At 31.8% G+C, this 11,383-nt stretch overlaps 1 protein-coding gene and 1 long non-coding RNA gene across 2 annotated transcripts; both read left to right on the forward strand.

Moving 5' to 3' along the window:
• The first annotated feature begins 1,068 nt into the window (after positions 1-1,068).
• On the forward strand, positions 1,069-6,850 carry LOC141633648 (uncharacterized). Its single transcript, XR_012538426.1, has 7 exons — positions 1,069-1,254; positions 1,367-1,517; positions 2,229-2,292; positions 2,714-2,792; positions 4,821-4,986; positions 5,140-5,330; positions 6,631-6,850. It is a non-coding gene; the product is annotated as an uncharacterized LOC141633648 (long non-coding RNA).
• Positions 6,851-8,119: 1,269 nt separating this feature from the next.
• LOC141627480 (replication protein A 70 kDa DNA-binding subunit D-like) lies at positions 8,120-10,432 on the forward strand. Its single transcript, XM_074440734.1, has 7 exons — positions 8,120-8,896; positions 8,982-9,234; positions 9,315-9,417; positions 9,494-9,618; positions 9,704-9,782; positions 9,861-10,002; positions 10,128-10,432. Exons 3-7 carry the CDS (start codon positions 9,359-9,361, stop codon positions 10,266-10,268), a joined length of 546 nt encoding a protein of 181 aa, XP_074296835.1. The 5' UTR covers positions 8,120-8,896; positions 8,982-9,234; positions 9,315-9,358; the 3' UTR covers positions 10,269-10,432.
• The last annotated feature ends 951 nt before the right edge of the window (positions 10,433-11,383 follow it).

Raw genomic sequence — 11,383 nt, forward strand, 5'->3', positions numbered from 1 at the left:
ATGGATTCAAGTTCATTGGTGACAGGACGAGGGAACGGAGGGACGAAAACGTCAATGAGAGACCCCTACCCATACCCAGACAGACGAAAGCCTTTAACGGCATCATCAAGACCAATCACAACTCCACCCCAGATGCATGCAAGGAGACCGACGACAAACACAGACGGAGAGTAAGGGGAACCAGAGAACCAACATCACGCCACAAATACAAGGTTGAAAACACCAAATCACAAACAAAGTTTCAATAACATTTTTTTCTGAGGTGCATGATGACGAAAAGTGCTTTAATAACTTGGCATACTGTAGTATTCATTAATCAAGAATTAGAAAGTATGCAGTGGATCGATCGCCATGACCACGGAAAAAGCAGGAGACATTTGAATCGAATTGGATAAGTGAAACAACTGAAATGAAAGATTAGAAATTAAGATTGATAAAGGGAACATCGCCGGAGATAGGGCGGGATAGGCCCATCTCTTGCGACGGAGCAGGCAGAGAAGGACGGTGGGTGGTTGGGGAAGGTGGAGGTTACAAGAAGATTTTAGGGGATTTTTTTAGAGAGAATTTGGGGAGATTATTTTAAAGAGAGAAGAGTATATGATTCTCGAAAATTATCATGCTCGATAGAACTCACATGTTACTAACAAAAGTTTGTCATAAGGGAGAAAAACGGAGCATGGGCACCGAATTTGTAACACCCTTTACTTTGTTAAAATCCAAGTTGTACCTTCCAAATTCTTATTATGGAAGCGCATGAACGTAGCTGCTTCACTAAATCGAAACAAAGTTCATAAAAGATATGGCAGATGTTTATGATTCTGGCTACATACTCGGTTTCCACTTTCCAATGCTAGTATTTCTTTTCCTTATATCCTTGTATAAAAAGAGGATTGGGGGGTTGGGTTGGTTTGAGACTGCTTATGCCCCTACATGACATCGTATATTACGGTTTTGCCATTCCGTATCTTTATGTTGTCTATTGCTCATCGCCTCTCTTTTCTTCACGGATTCGGTGCTCTTACTCTTTCTCCTGCGCCATTTCCTTTCATCAATTTGCGGAGCCTTCTATCAGCTTCTTCTTTCTTCTATTCTATTATAGTATATCCACCGTTTTCCCTGCGGAGCATTCGTTTTTCACAGCCGCTATATTGGACTGACAAATTGTACCTCTCTACCTCCGATCTAAACCCCTTAACGACATAGTCAACCCTTCCTTAAACGACGTCGTTTCCTCTCATTCATTCTCTTTTCCAGGTAAATTAATCATCTTTATTTTATTAATCTTAATAATTAATTAATCATCACGTTTAATTTAATTAATCATGATGATTAACATTTGCAGATTTGTAATATTATTGTTGATTAGTGATCAAATTTAGGTTGAATTGATGTGATTACTGTTATAAATGGCGGAAAATGATGATGTCGAGAACATTCCGGAATCATCAGCTGCTGTAGGGGTTCATAATGATGATGATGAAGTTGTCGGTGAAAATTATGAGTTAATTAATAATCAGGTATTGTTATTTCTAGCTGTTGTACATTGATTTGCTTGATTTTTTGTTATTTTTATTTTATTGTGCTTTTTATTGCTTAGATTTTTAAGGATTAGTAATTTCCAGAAGTTGCACATTGATTGTTGCGTTTTTCGTCACGCGATTTGGACTGCAGTTGCTCGGTTTTTTGTTAGCTTAATGTTTAATTGTGGTAAATTTGCGACTATGTGCTTTACGAGTATTAGATTAAACTCGATTAGTTGCACTGATAACTGATCGTCGCTACTATGTGCTTTACGAGTATTAGATTAAACTCGATTAGTTGCACTGATAACTGATCGTCGCTATGCTTTATTAGATTAATCTTGGTTTGCTTTTTCGTTTGTGCTTATGTTAATTATTAAACTAATCTTTGATTGATAACAGATCTTTGTTTTTCGATTGTTATTATGTGAATTATTATATTAAACTTGATTAGTTGGAATGATAGCCGATCCTCAAGATTGTTATTATGTGAATTATTATATTAAACTTTATTAGTTGGAATGATAGCCGATCCTCAATATGTTTTATTAGACTAGGCTTGATTTGGGTTTTTGATTGATAACTTTATTGATTAATTGGGTATGCAGATTATCGTGTGTAGTCGTGATTTGTTAGTGATGCCATGTTTCTCTTGTGGTGTTTTGCAGCATGTTCCATGGTTGAGCTTCCTTTTGTTGCTTTTGACAGGGGCATAGCTTATATTCTATTATGACCGGAAAAAGAAGTGTCATATTGAAGGTATATTACTATGGTGAGTTAGTGTTTTTTTCCTGGTTGTATGAATTATTGTTGGTTGATGTGAATTGGAATGGTTTGGCCTTAGAGTCTTGGACACATCTAAAATACATTACAACTGGACCTTAATAAACTATTGATCAGGTACATTTTAGATTGTAAAATATTGAGTTCCAATTGAATCAAGGGTGAAGTTAAAAGTGACGGAGAACTGAGTGGTAGAAAATCATTTACCACTCATGATCTAATTATCACCCTTTTTCCCCTCTCACCTCAAAATTAATAATAATGAATCTTTCACTTCACATTAGCCTACCTACTATTTCTTCCAATAATCATTTTTATTCTGCGAAACTCATTAGAATTTCTTTATATGTGTATGAATGTTTATCCTTTTCTTGGGAGATTTAAGAACTAAATGGTGTATTGTCCTGTAGATTCGGGCTGCCAGTAGACAAGTTGTGGGTTAGTGTGTATGAAGATGATGATGAAACTTTTGCTATATGGCGTGATCAGGTAAGGTGGCTTATAAAAATTAGCAAACATCCCTCTTACTTAAATTTAATCCGATGAAACCATAGTAAATTGAATTTAAACATTTACAAATTTCAATTCCACTCAAATTGTACAAAGATTATATTGCACAAATACAATAATACGGAGTACCAAAGTCTATACTAACTCAGAAAGTAGATAAAAATGCGATCTTTGAGAAGTCCCAAACAAGGGGGAAATAACATCATGAACCCTAAAAAAAGGCTTTCAACACCGATCAGATCAGTACACAATTGAAGTTCACGATTTTGCGAATTTATTGTTACCTATTCTGGTCAGTTTCGTACCTTTAGAGTTGATTTTTTCATTCTGAAATGGTTTAAGGTTTTTTAAAATTTTTTACACATATTTTCTTATCACAAACTTAGTTTCTGATTATGCTCATCAGTTGTTCGATGAATTGTCCCAGCTAAAAATCGAATGCTTTTTCTTTCAAGCCCTTATCCCTTTTTTCCGCATTCATTTTCTATGTTATGGTACATAGATTTCGGTCTTCTAATTACCTGATGATGTTAATTTCTTTTACGATTCAAATGTGGCCTTACCTCAGTATGGATAAATGAAAGATGGTTTTCCGTTTTTGTAATGAATCTGTCATGGGCGAAGACATGATCTTTTGACTATGTAAATAGCTAATGTTTACTAAAGTAATATACAGGCCACAGAGATTCATTGGTTCTACTTCACTCTATGTTCTGTTTCGTGCACAGTAATGCTGCCGAAAAGCTTGTATGAGAGTGTTGTTGGAAATAGGGGCTTTGTTTGGGAAGTTCTTTTTTCTGTGTCATTAGCTTGCAGAGAGCTATTTTGTCAGTCTCAAACTCTACAGCTCGTATTCTATCTATGGATCAATCTCTGCGAAATCATTATCAAGATTATTTTTTATTATCAAGATTAATCTTAGTCGAATATTTTTTTTTTATTATCGAGTTTATCTTTTAGCTCAATTAGTTAGTATACTACTATCAGTCATGTTTTTGTCAAACTCTTCGAGTCCTATTCCATGGACTTATGGTTATGGAGTGTATTTTTGTAGATGTATGTTAATCTTGCAGAATCATTATTAAAATTATCTTTCGTTATCAAAATTTATCTTAGCAGTATAATAATATTACGAATTTACGATAACCAATCATCAACGACATAACAGATGTAAAATTTATCCTTTGTGAGAAAAAAAAAAAGATGCATTAGAATATAACTCAAAATTAAATAACGAAGAACTAAGTTAATCAAGAATCAAAGTTTATCTAATATTCTACTTAACAAATTGATGAACAGAAGACTATTCTTCTAAATTGAGTTATTACTTTGTTTATCTTTGATGCTTGCTGATCTTATATCTTATAAAGGTTCGTTTAATGTATTTGTTCGTATTTTTACATTGAATTAGCTGCTGCTGTTACATTATTTCCAAGGAATTTGGATTGCCCAATATATTATACTTCATTTTTTTTATGAATATGGTCATAACATGTTCGATGAAATGCCTAAGCTAAAATTCGACATCTACTTTTTCTTTGTAGCTTTTTTTGCGGATTTCTTTTTTAACGCGGTCTTTTGTTAAGAAGTATATGTACTTATGGAGACGAAGGTGTTCGTCTAATAGATGTAAAATTACCTATATTACCATTACATTTGGGCGATAGACGATAGTATTCATACAATTGTTTCAAACAAGTCTATTAGCTAAAAAATGTTCTACTTGAGGATAAGCTTAAAGGGTGGCTATTGGTATTGTTTTAAGTTGCTCTATGAATACATTAGTTAGATAAGCTATTTTTTTCCGTAAATAGTTAGTTTGTTGAACATGTCTTTGTTATAAGTTACAACTAATGATGCTTACATAAGTTTCAGTGGACTGTTTATTTGGGATTTTAGTTTGAGTTGGATGCGAGTATTAAACTTTATACGTCATCTGATTTACGTTTGCTTCTTTAATCGCTTGCCTTTTGCCATTTCTAATTGTTTCATATGATTTTCTTATAGTGCATTCCAAGTGTTCGATTAAAAGCGTAAGAGAAATGTGTTGTCCACAGTTCAGGTTTATTTTGAAATAGCAGATGGTTGTGGAAATTCGCCATCATGAAGAACAACATTATTAGCTTCCTACTTCCTTCTTCAAGCTTGTCCTAGGACACCATTTAAAGTACAGGTAAAATCTTTCTAATTATCTCGCATTATAATTATATCAATTTTGCGCTTGCTATATTGTCACGTACCAGTTCATCAATGCAAATTTCGTCTTTGGCTAAACGGGTGCAATTGTTGATATTTCCATTTTTATTTCTGTGTTGTTAACACATAGATGAAGCAGAGAAGCCTATGTTGAATTTATATTGTTAAAGGTTGGAGATAAAAGACGGTCATACTGTTTTTTGATGTGGGATGTGGTTGGGGTTCACTCAGTTTGTCCATCGTCAACAAGTACAATAACTGTCAACTGACTGGTATTTGCAGTTCAGTGACACAGAAAGCTCATATCAAGGAGCAGTGCAGGTTCGTCTTCTGATCATATACTTCTATATTCAAGCCAAAATGTTCTTTTGACAAGTACAATGCCTTTTCTACTTTCGATGAAGCATATTTCATTAGTTTCTGGGTTTTGGAATAGAACAAGGTGACACACTATAGTATTTCTTGTAATGTACCAAGCGCGCCGATCCGGTTCTGGCCTCCAATTCCTTACATAGGTCTCTCAAATCCACCGACGGACACAGCTGCAGAGCCATCATCTACCATGGGTCAGTCCACCAGAATATTTTCTGAAACCAATCAACAATAGAGTCTTATGTCGACTTTTGCTTATGATGGAGTCATCAGTCATATACTGTGTAGTCCATAGTAGAATTTTTTATCTTTTTGGTGAGTACATGCATAGTAGAAATAAGTCCTGCAATATGATTTATAGCCTATATATACAGTTAGTATAAGCACGTATTTTGAATATATGATATACTGGTGCATATGTACATTTAAAATTCCACATTTGTGGACTGTGGTGCATTAGACATGTGAGCTTAGTCATTTTGCAATAATGTATTTTTCACTGTAATTATTAAGTAGTAATCATCTGGACTCTTGTAATGATAAAAAACCTACTCGTATCTTTTTGGTGTCTTTGTTTCTGTCTGTCAGACTTGATATATATACACTTTGATTTGAGCACGTACAATGGCGTGTAAAATGGAATCCGCAAAAGTTGATTAGATATTGAAATCACTCTCGCAGTTGTTTTGGACGTTGTTTTTGGACAGTTTGGACAGATTGGGTAACTGTGTGTTTATTTTTAACTTGGATTGAGTAATGTGTACTTATTTTTACCTTGTTGTAAGATTAGTCAGTGTCATTAATAGTCTTCATTAATGTACAACACCTTCCCAAGTTTTTTGTCACCTTATGTGATTTCTTATTCCTATCAGATTTCAGATGCCACAATTACTACTACACACCATGTGGTGTTTATTGGGCCATCTTGTAAATTTATTAAAATTAGGCATACTCATTTTTTATACATGTAACAACTTATATATAAGCAGTTGTCTATATTTTTATATAAGTTTACACTAATATATGCTTTTAAATTATAAATTATAGATCAATATTTAATTTTATTTTTGTTTTTCAAGTTTTATATATTTTTTTTGGTTGTTTTTTCTGTTTGTTGTATTAGGCTGTCTTGATAGAATTAGATTTTTTTTTTAATGCATTCTTGAATATTTACATGCATGACTGCCGCGTTGTTATGCTCCGGTCTTCGCATGTGTTTCTGAGAGTTTGCTGTTGTTGCCTCGTGTAGGCGCCTAAATGTTTTTGACAGGTTTGTCGTTTGCGTCTTCGGTGCACGAAAGATGATGTTTACTCCTTTTGTAATCCTTATAAGAATAAGGTTTTCGCATTCCTCATTTGAAGTACGAAGTTTCTACTTGCTTGTTATATGTAAAAAAACACAAAAATTAAAAACTTGTGACTGTATCGTTGATTTCAATTTTGGTATCGTTGGGCATCTTTTTATCTTGTACTTTGTGCTAGCTACTCAAGCATATACATAAGGTATGCATTTCCTTTGTTTTTTTCTCTATTTCGGTATAAAATTTTCCATTATTTGTTTTTCATGTTTTTTTTAAACGAATTAATAGTTTACAAATACGTTCAATTATTATTTTAGAACTCTTTTATTATTTATTACAATCTTTTCTTTTCCATATTGTTTCAAATAAAAACACTATTAAAGAATTTTACCTACTACTATAAAATATACTTTATCTTAAGAAATTTAGTTTAGCAATTCATAGTGGATGTCTATTTTGTGTAAGATCTTTTTTTTTTTGGCTTTGCTTACGTTATATCATAAACGAATTTTACGACCTTCACAGTTTATTTATAATTTCCGTTCCCTATTGTTTTGTGAATTTTATTTGCGTTTTTATTTTTACAGTCGTTAAGATATCTTTAAATTTGTTCTTAATTTTTTTTAAAACAATCCTTTTAATCGTTACAAACAAAAATTAAGTCTTTCTTTTTTTTAAACACATATATAGTTTACACATACGTTCAATTTTTCTTTTAGAATTATTTTACTTTGTTATGAGATTTTTTTTTCCCTTGTTTTAAATAAAAATCCTATTAAAGAATCTTGCATGCTATAAAATGGATATTTATAGAGTTTTATCCTGCCATACCGAGACTCTGTGCGACTCTACTTAAAAAATAGGAAAAATAAATTAGAAACAAACATGATTTTATATTTTGTACTAAAAACATAAAGATAAAAATATAATCTGACGAATGTTTTATTTTCATAGGTTTTGTAGTTCTTCACTAAGAATCTAAAGTAAATATGTACTCCTATCAACTCTTCTACCTAAAATCTTCTATTTATAAACTTATGAAATCTCCCCAAAAAAAAAAAAGGACACCCATGATTAGCTAAAGTACATTCAATTTTCAAATAAACTTAAACATTACATACATTTGTAAGAGTATATATTAAATTATTAAAAGTACAAATCAGTATTTTAATTTTGAATCTCATGAAACTCGAGTAAGATTTTAGATTTTGAATCTCATGAAAGTCGAGTAAGATTTTAGATTCAAGTTTGACTAGAGTGTATTATTATCGTACAATATAAATATAATTTGTTTTTTGAGTAAAATCCTCTAAAGTTGGGTGATTCCGTTACGAGCTCAATCATATACTTATTTTTAAACTTTTGTTTAATTTAATTCCTTATTTAATTAAGAGACGTGCTTTTTCACATACGAATTTTAATTTTTCACATACACATTTTACAATTTTACTTTTGTCATTTTTTTCATTCCTTCACCTATGATTATTTTTCTCCATACCATCATCTCCCTTCACTACCACCACCACCTCCGTTCAACACCTATTGCTCCGTCAGTCCAGTTGCTAGCCAACCTCGCTCCAGCAATGATGTTTTCGCTATTTTTTTGTACAATGCAAAATTATTCTTTGCTAAAATAAATAACGCCCAAAATACGAACCCTACTTCAATTGTAAATACCAATAAACTGCAGATTCATTTTTACTAAACATAAACTAAGAAATAAGCATAAGAATTGACCCCCACATATGGCTTATGGTAGCTGATTATAAGTAATGTTAAGATCAGAAAAGGAAGCAGTAATGAAAGATGATGGTGATAAATAGAGAAAAAAAAAAAAGGTAGCCCGGGTAATAAAAGATGACTTTAGAAGAGGGGTATTTTAATCATGAAATATATGTTTATTCTAAGATTCGCTGGTATAATGTAGAAATAATTAATAAATATGTATTTCACATGAAAAACAAGTACAAATTTTTTATTTATGTAATTTTTCTTTTTAAAAAAATCTTTAATTGTAATATTTGATAATTGTCTGCAAACAAATATGATTGTTCTTGTCTTGTTAGTATGAATACAGTAAAAATCTCTTTTCGTGAAGTCACTCAGCAAAGCCACAATTTCACCGTGGTAGCACGCCTTGAGGCAATTGGCCCTCCAACATTGTCAAATAAAGGAAATTGCACATACCAGAAACTTTTATTCAGAGACCCTGAAGTAAGTATATATTTTTTAAAAATAAATATGCTACAATTACATAATACGTCGTAAATTAATCTAACATTTTCTTATTTAATTTAAGGGGACGTATATGTCTGCGACTGTATTCGACAAGGATATTCAGGATTACTCAACAAAATTTAAAGAAGGCAGCGATTACGAAATTACTAATCCAAGTGTCAGTCTTGATCCGACTTCGGTTGCGAAAAAATATCAGATGGCTATAAATGATCGAACAATTATTGTTTAACTACCGCAGCTTACAACAACTAAACAATCCTTCTATGTCCCTCTGACTTCGTGTTACGACTACTTGGAACACGAAGGAAGAATTGGTAAGATAAATGGTTCACGTAGATCATTAGCAAAAGAAATAAAAACAATTGCTTATTATGTGGTTGTTTTGGTTTCACAGATATCATTGGAATTGCTATCCATGTAGACGCGACAAGAAGAGTGATGTCTATACACAAAGACACTGAATATGACGTACGGGACGTCATTCTCATCGACAAAAGGTTTTGTTGTTCAAATTGTCTATTGAAATAGTGCAATTTGTTGGAATATTTACGAACATTTTCTTGCATTTTGCAGCATGGTTAAAAAAAAATTAAGCTTGTGGGCTGCTTTTGTTGTAAAAGAAGCAAAAGAAATTGCTGATCTTATCGACTCTCATCCTATAGTTATTGCAACGCATGTTAAAGCCGGTAAATTCGGAGGTATAAACTTTTGATAATTTTTTAAACTAATTTTCTTTTTAAAGAACATTATTATCTTATCGCACAGATTTTTTTTTCGTAACAGGAGGAAATTGGTCTTCTACTTTTTTTTCAAACATTAAGGCAAACGATGAAGTTCCTGAAGTTGAAGAACTAAGACAATGGTTTGTATAATTCTGTTGAATTACTTTTATTAATTATTATTTAAGTTACAATATACATCATCATTATTTACACTTCAGGGCAAATGAAAATACGAAAGAGATAACACGCATTAGAGAAGGTCTACAAACTGAAACCGGTGAAAGCTCGGCTCAACGACGATCATCTCAAATTGGAAACACAAAGACAATAATCTCAATCGCCAGTCTAAACGAGCAAGACGTAAGTCTAGCAAAAAAAACATTACAAATACTGTCGTTTGGAAAAAAAAAAGTCAAAAAAATGTAAGTCTTAGGCACTTTTTTTGAGATTATAAACTCTGTATTTTCTATTTTTTTTTTACGCAGGAACAACTTTCGTTTGTAAGGGATTTTGTTGCCAGTATCAGTGCTCGACTGTTTATCATTAAGTTATTGGCAATACAGTTTGGAGATTCCAAGAAACAACTCAAATTTAGTGTCCAACATGTAGAAGAGGTAGCAGAATAGAAGATATTACTACTACATGTTATGTTGTCGTAATGTACATATTTGTATATAGTCATCGATAAAATAAAGGCTTGATTAGCAACTCATCCATTGTATGTACCATGTGTGTTATGTTTGATTTTGTATTCAGGTGTGTATTGTGTTTGGGTTTGTATTTCGCTGGATTACTTTAGCTATATGTTACATATACCAATAAAAATATTGCGAGTTTTATTCGTTTTTCATGGATCTTTATGCGCAACTTTCTATATTATTAAATGTAGTTTTGCAATACTCTTTTATGGAAGCACTTTTTCAAATTTACATTTCATTCTATAACGCGTCTTGTACTCCAGATGTTTCTATAATTTTACTCTGTTATTACTTGTGTGCATGTAATGCAAGTTTCACTTGCATTTTGCATGTTTTGCCGACATATTTGACTGTTTTACTAAAGCAATTCCCATGTGGGAAAACAAGAGAAAAAAAATATTAGAATGAATATCGAACAAAAAATAGGTATCTTATCCCTTACAATAGCTACTTCTTATTCCTTACGGCTATACAGTACTTCATCCATACATTTACAAGTATACTTCTTCACATGGCGTGGAGAGGTATTTCCTACATTTCCTGTAAATGAAGTTCTTGAAGTTCTGTTGATGTAGTTAATATGACAACCCAAAAATAATCAGATATTTCTCTTAAAAAAAATAATATTATCTTATATGAAGTATTGCGACATGTCGATATAAGATAGGATTGTTTCCTACTTTATCTAAAAAGTTCTTTATTTTGTTTATAAGAGTATCGCAATGTATACATATTGTTTATCAATAGTATACTGTACTCTTACGTACATGTGTACTTATATAATTTTATTTGTGCTATTATTATTTTTATATTATAAAATGAAATTTGTTATATTAGATTGATTTTGACTTTCATTTTTTGAATTAACTATTAATTTCTGCTATACATAATACAATAACTATTGTTCTTATATAATTATATGTGTGCTATTAATTTTTTTATATTGTGGATCGAAATTTGTTACGTTAGAGTGATTACGATTTTCATTTTTTAAATAATATTTTCTGCTATACATAATACGATAATTGAAATCGTTATTTTTA

This window comes from Silene latifolia, chromosome Y, assembly GCF_048544455.1.
Source record: "Silene latifolia isolate original U9 population chromosome Y, ASM4854445v1, whole genome shotgun sequence".
Lineage (NCBI taxonomy): Eukaryota > Viridiplantae > Streptophyta > Magnoliopsida > Caryophyllales > Caryophyllaceae > Silene > Silene latifolia.